At 43.9% G+C, this 13174-nt stretch overlaps 1 protein-coding gene across 1 annotated transcript; it reads right to left on the minus strand.

The window, feature by feature from the left end:
* Positions 1–1322: 1322 nt before the first annotated feature.
* LOC142893334 (urotensin-2 receptor) lies at positions 1323–3230 on the minus strand. Its single transcript, XM_076033817.1, has one exon. The coding sequence runs from the start codon at positions 2822–2824 to the stop codon at positions 1733–1735; it is 1092 nt and encodes a 363-aa protein (XP_075889932.1). The 5' UTR covers positions 2825–3230; the 3' UTR covers positions 1323–1732.
* Positions 3231–13174: the final 9944 nt, after the last annotated feature.

The raw sequence follows: 13174 nt of genomic DNA on the forward strand, positions 1-13174 counted from the left end.
GTTTCTCACGCTTTCGTCGGATGTCAGTAATCCCATAATAAGACGCATTAATGTGCTGATGAGCCATCAAGTTAAGAAGGCTACAGTGCAGGTTACGAGAGTAGATTAAAGACGAGTTGGAATGGCTCTCTGGGGATGTATCACGGTAATGCGGTGTGTGTATGTGTAAGAGAGTGACAAAGGATGTGTGAAATTCAGTGGAAACGGTTGAAGACACAGGTGCAGCTTTTCTCACTCATCCCCTGCCAGGGAAGATCTCAGCGGCGCAAATGTGGGCTCGCGTCGGCATGATTCAGGAAAACGAAGCCACAAAGAAACAACACAACACTGTCTGTCTTTGCTCTTTGTGAGAAATCAATCTCCCCGACTGTTTGGTTGTTTGGTGTTGCTCAGTAAGGAGCTGTCACACAGGGACGCAACGCCGATAGACCACTGGGCTGGTATGAGAATATTCTACGTAATCATTTAGATTGACATGGCTGACAGACTGCTGATTAGATCAGGATCTTCTGTGGGAATAACAGCAGAGCGGTCCTGCATCACTGGCTGCGTTTCATGATACCACATGAGACGGTAAATATAATTGAAGGTTTTTGCTAACCCGTTCCATGTTGGTACATTGATAAAAGGGAAGGAAGGAAAATGTTTACACAGCACATGTACCAGACTTCCTGCAGCATCACAGATGAACAACTATGCTTTTATTTATAAAATCAGGAGAAAAGGGGCAGTGTGATTGCACTGTTGTGGTCACATGATAAACAGATGTGTAACATCATTTAATTCTAATCCAGGGATGGATGTGTCAACCCAGCCAGTCACCATTATTAAATAATATGAATTATATGAAGAAATTAATACTTTAACTTATCCATATCTATGTCCAGCATGTGATTGAGATTCTTACAAGAGCAAGTTTTAGATTCGGGTTTAGATTTAGCATTTTTTCCTTTCATCCTAAAAAAAAAAAAACTTTGTCTCTAAGTCATCAGCAAAGGCAAAGAAGACTGATCTGTTCTTCCTGTCCACTGTCCATTATGTCACCCTGGAAGTCGTTTTGATACCAAAACTTGCTATGTTGGCTGATATCTCTTCTTACTTGCATGTCATTTATAGATATTTGATTCAGAAATACACTGCAGATGTATGATAATTAATGAATAAGTGTACTCATTATGCACCCACTTGGGACAACTTCCTCCCATAATAACGACAAAATGTGGTCTGTCAGTTAATTCCAAAAGTCATGAAGGGACGTTACCTATTAAAAACAAAACAAAACAAACACCTTTAAGACTTCAATCAATGTTTGGATGTAGGCAAACAGCAGTTTTTGCTGAGCAGCGTTGGCTCTACAATCTCCCTTCTTTCTTTAGGCCACATGCTGTCCCACTAGATACATTTTTTCACATCCTTCATCTTGTTGTCCACCGAACATGTAATATCCGACGGAGCAGCTTCTCTTTTGAAGATGGAGATGTGACAGTCTGACTGATAATGAGGCTCACTGGGCCGTAGCGGTTCACAGCGCAGCGAGGCGCGCGTGAACGAAATAAACGTGTTTTCATTATGTAAAGGAAAGATGCAGGCGAAAACTAAACAGAAACACGCGTGTGCGCCTTGGCGCGCAGCCGCTCCGGCCGGCCTGCGCGTAAAGACACGCAGGTGCGCCCTCGCCTACCTCCACCTCTTTCGCGAGCTTCCCTCTTCTCCACCACGTGGCTTCACCGCGTCACTTCAGGATCCCCATGGCGAGCGTCTCGGAGTTGAAGTCGAACTGGTTGCTGGAGGACGCCGACTTGCCCCACGAGTAGAGGCTCGGCGGCCGCTGCTTGAACGACGACGTGTACCTGTAGAAGCTCCTGTGCCTGTTCTTCAGGTACTCCCGGTAGTTCTTGGTGAGCAGCGTGTACAGGAAGGGGTTGATGCAGCTGTTGCTGTACGTCAGGCTCGCCACCAGGTAGTTGATGCACGTGTGCGTCTGCGTGGCCAGGCTCAGCGGCTTGTTGTGGTAGAGGGGCAGCAGCTGCCAGATCCAGAAGGGCAGGAAGCAGGCCCAGAACACCAGCACGATGGTGAAGATCATGATGAGCACCTTCTGCTTGGGCGAGCGCTTGCCGCCCTTGCTGATGACCGCGTTGCGCTGCGACTCCAGATAGGTGCGCGCCAGCTTGACGTACAGGTAGCCGATGATGAGGCCCGGCGCCATGATGCTGGTGCCGAACAGCACCGTCACGTAGACTTTGTACGCCAGGGGCGCCCAGGTGGGCGCGCACATCCTCTTCAGCCCCCCGTCGGGGGTCCTCTTGGTGGTCTGGGCCACCATGACCATCATGGGCACGGTGAGGACCAGGGAGAGGAGCCACACGCCCCAGGCCAGGGCTTTGCGGTAACTCTTGGAGCGTCTCACCGTGTCCAGCGGCTTGGTGACGGCCAGGTAGCGCTCCGTGCACATGACGGTGAGCGTGAAGATGCTGGCGTGCATGGTGAGCAGGTCCAGGCTGAGCAGGATGCGGCAGCCCACGTCGCCGAAGTACCAGTCCTTGAGGAAGTAGGTGGACACCACGAAGGGGATGGTGGAGAGGTAGAGCAGGTCCGCCACGGCCAGGTTGATGATGGAGATGTACATGGAGGTGGCGAGGCGGATCGAGTGGCACATCACCACCAGCGTGTACACGTTGCCCGACACGCCGATCATGTAGACGACGGAGAGCAGCGTCCCGAAGGTGGAGGTGATGACGAGCTCGTGATCCGCGCTCCCGCCCCGCGACGAACTGGAATTTGCGGAGCTGTGATTCATGTCGTCCCGAGCTCCCGCCCTCATCCGCTGATCTCCTCACCTGCTGCCTCCTGCCGCCGCCGCCGCCGCTTCCCTCCCGGAGAAGTTTGGAAAAGATGCGCACCGGCACAGGTTGCGTCCCACTGACTCGCCTCTCTGCTCTCTCTGCCTGCGCTCTTGCGCTCCTGACGTCAGCGCGGATCCCCTCGCTCTCAAGGTCTTTGATACGTATATATACACACGTGTAAGGTATCCGGTCGCCTCGCGGGTGCAACTGCGTAACACTTTCCAGTCCTGCTGATAACGAGCGGGGAGGAAAATGAGAAAAAGATGCAAAGGATGCGTTATCTGGCGCCGGCACGCGTGTTTACGCACGGCATCGGAGCCGTTTAAAAAGTTTGATGAGCTTGCCGCAGCTGGAGGAATCCTGTAAAACAAACAAACAAACAAAAACCAACAAGTCTGACCGGAGAGGCGCAAGTTTATTATCAGGCATGGCTGCAGTAATTACTCACTTAGCAAGAAATTCACTTGCTGACTGGAGCAGTCGAGATCATTGTCACTCTTCTGACTGACCACACTGAGAGCTCACTGAGTCGGTACCATGTGATCCAATTACACACGTAACTCATAAAGAGACCCATGCTGGCCGTGTGTGTGTTTCCTTTTAACCTCGAACACAACAGGTTGTCTCTTTAGCATGGCTGAGCTTCACACTGACAGACAAAAACATTTTTGAATTCCAAACGCTTCAGCTCCTTCACCAGTGATTTGTTTTGTCAGAGTGGTGCAAATTAATTGATTAGGCCACGGGAGAAAAACTCAGAGTGGTCCTTTGGCATTTCCCAAAATAATTCTGTTTTTATCAGTCAGTAACAATAAACTGGCCCTCAATTAAAGCTGTTCTATTGTCTCCGAAATGAACGCTCGCTAAATGTGTTGAGCGTGCTCTATCTGCCTCGGACAGCGGCCTCTCGAGATGCCTCACAGTCAGACGGCGGACTGATCTCAGAGCAGAATAATGCCTGTCCTCAACGCTTTAAAGGTCACATATTATTTGAATTCACTGTACCAATGTTGCCAACAATAACATGCCCTTGACGAAATGAGAAACATCCGTCAGCACTTCTTTTCTCCTTCCTTCCACTTTTCAGAAAAACAATTCTGAAGAAAAACAACACCCCCTTGTGATGTCACAAAGGGCACAGCACTTCAGCGATACCTCTGCCAGGCTGCTGACAACATGGACTATGACGCCAACCTGTCATCCCCACGTGTTCACTCCTTTCCAAAAGTTGAAGGTACAACAAAGTGTGTAACAGACTTTGTTTTTGCAGGAGAAAGCAAACAGAGGGCTAAATATGCAGTTTTCTGAGGCTCTATAGACTTTCTGGGGGGGGTGGGGATGATTAATCATGTGATGCTGCGCCACTGGAGTACAAGGTGAAAATATATTATGGGACATTTACAGAAAATGACTTTGTAGCATGCTGTGCTGCACTCTACAGTCATTAGCTGGGTCGAGCCGCTCTGACGGTGCGTTTAGCTCCTTGAGACCTGCTGGGCTGCTCCGCCGTAATGTCTCTCCCCGAATCATCACATTCTTCTTCCTCTCCACAAGCCAGTTTCTGGCGTAGACAACTCTGTGAATCATCCAGCTTGGGACGTGACTCCCAGGACCTCTCACACACTCCTCTGATCTCAACCGTCTTTGCACTTCTAATGCTTGTCACAGACACAAATGGGTTGGAAACATGTATGATGTGTCACATCTCTCAAACGCTGCATTGACCTGTGCTCCCTGGTGGTGGCGCTCTTTTTTTTTTTTAAATCAGTCAGACACCAGTAGAAGTGCAGAAGAAGTCAGAGCAAGATGGAAGAGAGCTCCTACACATGGTGAGTTTTTGTTGCTTATTTTTGGTATCATCATGGTAATGATGTTTGTGTTCTAAATTCGTCCGTCCACACACCTTGTTTGATTTCCATCTGCTGCAGCAGCTGCTGCCATGCTGTTTGTTTCACGCAGTGAAGTGGGGAAATGTAGATGGGAGGGGATGCAGTGTTCCAAAGTAACATTCACAGAGGTTCATTGGCACAGAATTGAAAATAACATACTCACATATTTGTTGTATGACAAGGTCACTAATGATATTGCTTTTTTTTTTCTTTTGTGCTTCATAAACATTTCGATTCATATGAAGAGCTGATCCACTCTGTGTGGCCAGATTGCACCACCACATTTGGACAGGAGTCTGGATCAAGGATCTGCTGGTATGAGAAAGATAAGATCCAGTGGACACGTGCAGAAACTTTTCCCTACAACTGTCCCGTTAAAACCTTTATTTATGATATTGCACCAGACCCTGAGAGATGATGTTCAAGATTTACATCAAAATGTTTTCAAGGGAAATTCAAAATGTGCATAAGATGGGTTTGATGGAAAGCAGCAGATGCAGTTATTTATCTCTCTTGGTGCTCAGGTCAAATCACTCACGTAAAGGTGTCGGGTCCAATAATTCATATCAAACAGTTCTTGTGTCCCACCCTAAGTGTGCACGTTGCTGGATACATGCCAGTCATCACTTCATGAGTGGGTTGGTGACAGCCTGTTCCCTCAGCTTGACGCTTTTCCATAATTCCATTACGCTCTGCGTGTACCCCCATTACGCATAATTGTACAGAATAAACACAACCATTGGAATATCATAAAAAGTTATACAGTGCTGAACACATTTATGACACCACCTGTCATTAAAAAAAATGAGAAAACTTTAATATTTTAGAAATCATTTTAAAAAAGTTTACAACTTACACACACTTATAATTGGTTTTGTTAGTCTGGTGGTGTTGTCTGTGCTGGCTAACTTCCAGTCAGAGTGCCGTCTCTCTGAACAGTTTATGATCACTGACTTATATTTATAAGGACATATTCTAAACATCATAATTTTTTAGATGTTAAGGTATAAAGATTATACCTTAAAAACCCACCTAACTGTTACACTTTCCAGTCTATCTGATGAGTCATCAGCTGTTTATTTCCTTGTATTTCAACATTTTGGTGTCACCCAACTGCTGGAAGCTGTTTCCAGGCTGATGAAAGTGTTTCATGGGAAATGGGAAAAGAAAGTCACAGATCCCTCAGTGCAGGTAGCACATCTAAATGAAGGCTGCAGATCTCACAGGCTCACAGACGTCAAACACAGGCCTAAATCCCTTCTCTCACCCCCACCCCCACTCTTCGTTAGTCCCTGACACTGACTCACAAGAATCCACCTGTACGAAACGTGACACTCTTGAGTTGCATTGTACGTAGTCTTAACCTCAGCAGATGACTTGTGTTTTTTGGCGTATGTTTCCCTCAGCTCTTGACTGACCGACTGCTGTGTGGGATTGGAAAATGTCGGACTGACGCGCACAAAGTCGGGAGTAAAAACGTAGCACGAACGTCAGCTGACATTTTCATCGATAGCAACTGGGAGACGTGTGTATTTATTAAAGATAAAAGTTTTGTCATCATTTTCCTAATCACAGACATGCATTTGGTGTCTGAAGCTATAGAAAAGGTTTGGAAGGTGCTCGGGAAAATATCTCATGGCCTTTGACCATTTGAAGTGTTCTCTTAAGATAAGATGTTCACTTTACATGTCATTCAATGGTAACACTTCACCCCAACCACCGACAAGAAAGACCGACCCAGCACTTAAATATGGACATGCAAAATGCAGGGGGAGGATTAAGTGTTGGGGTGAGGGGTTAAATGGGACTGAGTCTGACGTTGAATATTCACACACTACAGATACAGTATGTGATTTTTTTCCCCCCCTCAGTTACACAATTTTAATTTCCTTGATATACCCTCTGTATAAAGAGGTTTTAATATATGTTAACTATGGATTTTAAATTCATGAGGGCGGTAGAAAATCCTGGCAAGAACAGTCACGGGTGAAAAGGACAAAATTTCTGAGGCGAAAAGAGTAAAAAAAAGAGAAAAATATTCAATGTGTAAAATATTCAATATTCAATGTGTATATATAGCAATGCACAGAAAACGCCAGTGCCTAGATATGACACGTACCTGCTAAAATGTTGTTGCTGAGGAGAAGTGTGAGAAAGCAGAGAAACCTGTGGCACAATAAAGGCTAGAGGCTATTTTTAGTCCCTCGGTAACCTCGATAGGTCTTATGCAAGCAGGGAACTTATAGTTGTGTAGCTCTGCGCAACTAGAAGGCATGTGCGACGTGGAGATGGTTCTGTCACGGCGGCGGCGTCAGCTGACTTGACAGACGCTGCAGAGCAGCTCGGAAAAGCTCACTGCATCTTCACAGCGGAGTTGCAGAAACTGCTTCCTCTGTTTGATCACTCGCGCACATGCCGCATGCCTGTGTCAAGTGCTTCTGATGGGAATATCATCGTGTGTTTGATGCATTATTAATGGCAGCGCTTTGCGGCTGTTTTGTTGGATTGCAGATGAATTGAAGCAAGTGGATTTTTAGTTCTTAGACTGCCAATTCATTTCATAGTTCTGTCAGAACAGTTTCTGTCAACCGCTTTATAGTTAATAATAAAAAAGAAAGCACAGTTGCTGAGCTTTCTTTGTATTGCCCGACTCAAAGGGGAAACAAATGTGTTTGTCTAATTTGCCATAGAGACTCCGATGCCTCTGTGTGTAAGGAATTTAGCGTGGCGACCCGCTGTCATGGACAGACTGTATTGTTGATCCTAGTATCAGTGTCATCTGCTGAGTGAAAGAATTAACAAAAGAGTAAAGCAGGGGAGGGTTGGACTCAAACCACACATTGTTCCAACTGTTGCAGCAATGTGTGATTTTAAGATGTGAAAGGAGTGCAGTTGACTTGGACATAAACTTTTTGGTGAAACGGGGCAATGTATATCCATCCCACCTTGCTACTATCACTCAGATGGATCTGACACTGGATCAATCCACTCACCACTGCTGGAAGCTGCCTTAGATTCACAGCTGTCCAGTTTTTCTTTATTTGTCTGTTTATTTATCTGTTTTTGTTCTTTTAGTTGTGCTACAAGAGCCACTGAGTCAGATGAAAACACTTTGCAGAGGGGGTGAGCTTATCAAAGACTTCAGCACGATAGAGCCCCGAGAAGAAGCACTGTTTGGTGGTCGAGTCACGTTTAAAATTTGCTTGAGGTTAAGATATTTAAGATATTTTTAAACTTTTATAAAGCACTTCATATGCTTTATTTTTCTAAATGGTTCAAAGAATGTCAGGCTGGATGGTTGGCCTGTGGTGTTCTAATATCACCCTCTCTGAAAAAGGTTTGGACACCTCTGGGGTACAGGGTGCATCAGCAATTTTTTGGGGGGAAAAAACTTAAATTACCTTCTTGGAGATACATTCCGTTTCCTTTCATTTAGACATGTCATTTAATTAATACAATCAAACATGACGGAAACATTTAATTCACATGTTAATTCACATGTTAATTCACTTCTTTTGTGACATTTAGATATCCTTCTTACACTTCTGCGTAAACCCTACCCTGACTTTCTTATCCGTGCCCACTGACACCAGCAAGACACAGACGCATCCCACGCTGCCACTCACACTTCCAAGGTGCAATGTGGTGCAATGTGGGATATGGAAAAACTAAAGGGTGAATGTGATGAGCTGGTGAGGAGCAGAGCCACATGCATTGTCCAGATCCAACTCTGCCCCTTGTTCTCTAGAACTGGGGTCACCAACCTTTCCGATACTAATCAACAACGACTTAACAAAGTTGGATAAAATGTAATTTTAGAATCACCCACTGTGGGATGCCTTGTGTCTTCCAGTCAACTCACATCAGGTGGAGCAGTTTTTTTTTTTTCCACCCTGGATGGTTAGCTAGTCAGACCTGCTGATGAGGCTGATCTTGTTTTCGTCTATCACCTGGCTGGTCTCAGCCCATACAATGTAGATGTCTCACAAAATGTGTTCGTATACAAGCATGGCTTGTGTGTTGTGTTTTTCTGCAGAAAACTTTTTGATTTATTAAACAATTCAAACATTGCAAAGTTATTTCAGATGCTTTAGACAAGAGGTGTCTGAAATCAAATATTGAGGTCGGTCTGTTTGTTCTATTATTTACAAGGCTCAATGTGTTTTCCAGACCTTGCCAACTTTCCTTTTTCATTTTATTTGGCAGCTTGCATGACAGGTATCAAACTCTAAGTTTGCAGGTGCCTTGTTTCCCCAGCATGGGTCAATGTGATACAATGATCTGTTTGTCTGCTTGTCCAATTGCAGCAGTTCCAAATCATTTCAGACTCCGTCCTTGTGTGTGTTTTCTCCTGTGCTGATAGCTGCACAGACTCTGCTCGACTTCTGTGATGCTGTTAAATTTAACCTTATTGTTTGACACATTGCGAGTTATGCAATTGTCAACAAATGGTAAAAAAATGTCATTGTTTTTATTCCAACCCTTTCAAGCAATATACAGACAGACACAAAGATTATTTCATTGTTTCATGACATTTTAAATTACTCAAAGTTTGGGCTTGCACATTGCATCTGTTTTTATCTGCTGTCCATTCTGAGATGGATCCGTAACTCTCTTTGTCTTAGACAAATCTTGCCTGCAGTGCAGGCATTAATTGCACTTAATGGTGTCTGGCTGCCTGGGGCTGAGAATAGATTGGCTGGAGTGTGGGCCAAGAGTCGGGCTTGATGAAGGGGGTCAATTAAACTTTTGTGCCTTTTACTACTTTCAGAATGATTTGCTATTGCAGGGAGTCTGAATTTAACATTCATTTGTCTTTGAATTGCTTTACTTTTATTCTTCTTGGTGCAAGTGTCTTGGTACTTCTTCTCTTTATGAATACCCAACTTTAATAATGTTCTCATGGCTTGGACATAGTTTGCCAAAAATTATGAGTAATATTTCATGGTATGTATTCAGCTGCTAAGCTTTTCAGTTTATTTACCTCTAAAGTATTATTCACCAACTGTGTTGCAAAAATGCTGGAATGCTGGTCCTGGTCAGGATTTCAATCTCCAGAACTGAACTGTGAATTCTTCTCAGGCGGTCATGACTATGTGATTGGAACAGTTGTCCAGTTTTTTTGTGTCTGGCAGTTTAAGTGCCAAGTCTGTTGAGCTCTTCTTGGACAAGATGCTGAATTTGATATAAGCAGTGGTTGTTGGTACTTTTGACATCTTGTGTCATGTTTTGTTGTTTCATCCCAGTATTTGCCAAAAATACTCAGAAAAAAGAAACAAAAACCGCTTTACGAACGTAGATTTTCTACTAATGATTGTTGGGAGACACAAGAACTCAGAGTGATACCGAGGGAAGATCAAAGGTCACAAATCAACCAAACTTGTATTTAACATGGACGTTGGGAAGAGGTTTGGAACCAGGAAAAAAAATGCAGGCGTAATGAAACACAGAAGACGCACCACCACGACAGCAATTAAATTTGATGTGTATGAGGAAAATCTTATTGCATAATAATCTGTCAACACAAATGCATTGGTGTTCTGCTTCTGATCAACGCCAACGGATTCTCAGCGATAAGCGATTTCCCAGTTTACCCAAGTAAACCCAAGTTGTTTACCAAATGGAGTCTTTCATCGGTGTATGATTGCGTACCCATGGGGTCTAAGATAGTGACTGGATGTGACAGTGTGTCCCACTCACACTTTCATCACATCGATCACATTGACAGCAAGCAGGGATGCTGGTTTACCGTCATACTGCACCCTCAGAGTGTCCGTCCACCAGCTTGCGTCAAAACTCCTGCAAATGTCAACGCCAAGGCAAGATGTGGTTGCTGTGCTCCCTCCAATCACGGTCTGACTACATGCCAGGCTTTAAACAGTACCAAACAACATGCTACAAGCACTGCAATGTTTGTCAGGAAGTCTATTGATTATTCAATGAGTGCTCATTAACACTGATGTTGGCCTTCTATCTGGTTGTTTTCCTGCTGATGGCAAAAGAAAACAATACAACCTTTTCTCGGGCAATCGGTTGTAATGAATGCGTCTGTGTTGCGCTCTTTTGTAGGAAAAATGTTTTTGTGTGTATTTTTCATAAACAAATGGTAAACAAAAGCAAACATTTAGTGTATCCAAAGATTTTTGTCTTCACCCAGCTTATGTTGAATGCTCAATAGTAGCATTTTTTCTCTCTCTCGCTCTTTTGATACAATGTGCCGAAAGTATAGATGGGCCGAGCGCCACACTGATGGAACTAGATAAATAAAAGTTGCGCTTCAGACAATGGTGGGTTTTGCGATGGCTTCCTCCCCTGGAAATCGATCGCACCTGATGCTGCGGCCTTTGCTTTCAAATCTATGGTAACCATTCAGCAAGTTTCTGTTGCAGAGACAACAAGAAAATACACCGTTTGGGATTAAATATAGGTATTTACAAAGATGTGATGGATGAATGGGGATGAGGGAAAAAGTACAGTGGGCTACATCATGAAATAGCATGTTTTTATTCAAGGTTTTCTAAAAGATGTATAGTGCGTTACCACTAATTGTGGAACTTCTTTTCAGAGATGCAAAGAAGAAAATAATTCACACATCTGTACCATGCGTTGGGGTGATAATGGAAGACTGGTTCTTTATCTGTAGCAGATATATCATTGTAAGTTTTGGTTTCAAATGAATTTAGGGCTGCTGACTGTGAGTGTTAAACGTGGACTTTCTGCTAATCAATATGGATAAGCAGGTTTGTTTTCAGGCAGTCAGAAAATATCCTCCTTTCAGATAAAGCATCTAAGTAACAATTAAAGTGAATCTGAATCTGAGGGAAGAGCAAGTGGTTCCTGTCTCCATTCATGTAAAGATCCATGAATGCCAAGCCTCATGGTCATTTTCTGACTTTCTGTGCATTTATACAGCAGGTGCTGCATCAATTTACAAGCGCAACGGCAGACATCGTCTTTGTAATTTCAGCACCTCAAGGAATCAAGATATAATGTGCAAATTAAGCCACAACGTAGCCTCAGTCTTGCGTTTGGTCAACACTGTGGATAATGGGGATCCTACTTGTTCTGCACCAATCAGGCAGCAGTGGCATTGTCAGGGGCAGGATTGACTCAAATGGAAGACGACCAATCTATCCACCAATCAGATATTGACGTTTCACGGCTGCCTTTCACTCCTTTTGACAAGCACGTGAGATGTTTTGGATGTAGGGAAAGAGCACATGGAGTTAATTGGTGTGACAGAAGAGGTTGCAGGTGGAAGAAGATGATTCACTGTGGACACGAAGCCAAAACAACCCAATGGGAAAGAAGGAGAGAGTGCTCACAAAAACCTACACACTAAACAAGACATGCAGAAGATTGTACGTAAAGCATCACTTGTATTTTTTTTTAAACCCTCTGTGAGTGGTGGAGTTGTACCTGAGAACTTTATTATTAGTATACATTATTTTGTACACATTTTCAGGGTTATTATGACATAAAAAGTCGAAAACAGTCACATTCAAATTGCTTTTGCAGACAGAATCACTGGAAACCTTTTTACAAACAGCTTTCCGATTTTATTCCGGAAGCTTTGGTCCTCTCACACGCCATTATTCTTTCAAATCACGTGTGAAAAAGCATTACGAATGATATGGAATTAATTCGGCATAATGCGAATTAAATCCTTCAATTATTAAGACAAAGAAAATATTTAAGTCCGGGATTCATCCAACAAAGAAGCTGGAAGTAATGACCCATATCAGCTGCTCACAGGGGGACACAGATGGTTAGGCAGGATCACAAAGGCAAAAACATGTCAACGTCTTTGCAATAATCGGGTTCAGTCAGCGTGCATGTGGCCTCATGGGTAACAAGCCAGCTCTGGGATGAGATGTCTGCCCTGTCATTTGGCCATGAAGTGAAAAGAACATTGAACAGATTGCTCAGAGCTGAAGAATGAGGTTCTCTCTTGAATCCTTGGTTTTAAGTTGGGGCCTGAGAATCTGACTGGTGGGATATGACTCCAAATTGTATCACGATAAAAACAAGCAAGCAAGCAAGCAAACAAACAAACAAACAAACAAAAACTGGCACAGGCACGACTTGCATTGGTTGGTAAATGATTCTCCAGTTCTTTGAGCAATACGGAACAATACTAGCAGGATCATTATTATTATTTTCTTTCTTTTTTTTTTTACATAGCTACTTATCTCAGTTTATTGGACTCCTGGTGACTCCTAAAAAGGAAAATGGATCTCTGGGGCAAATATCTGTCAGACAAGCTGCCTCTTGCTGCACTCTGACGTTTTTGTTCTCAGTGCCGTCAGCTAACTGATGATTATCGGAAGTGATGAATGCTTATTAGGAAGGCCGGAGTAATTGCCTTTGTCAAGCAGCGACGCAGGTAGTCCTTGGCTCAAGCCATCGTGTGATTTGCTAAATTGTTCTGTTTTTGAA

Source organism: Nelusetta ayraudi, unplaced genomic scaffold (assembly GCF_046127955.1).
Source record: "Nelusetta ayraudi isolate G7.1 ecotype Tasmania unplaced genomic scaffold, CSIRO-AGI_Nayr_v1 ptg000042l, whole genome shotgun sequence".
Classification (NCBI taxonomy): Eukaryota; Metazoa; Chordata; class Actinopteri; order Tetraodontiformes; family Monacanthidae; genus Nelusetta; species Nelusetta ayraudi.

Coding starts and splice junctions, on each gene's coding strand:
- LOC142893334 (XM_076033817.1), bottom strand. CDS start 2,824: ATGAGGGCGGGAGCTCGGGACGACATGAATCACAGCTCCGCAAATTCC.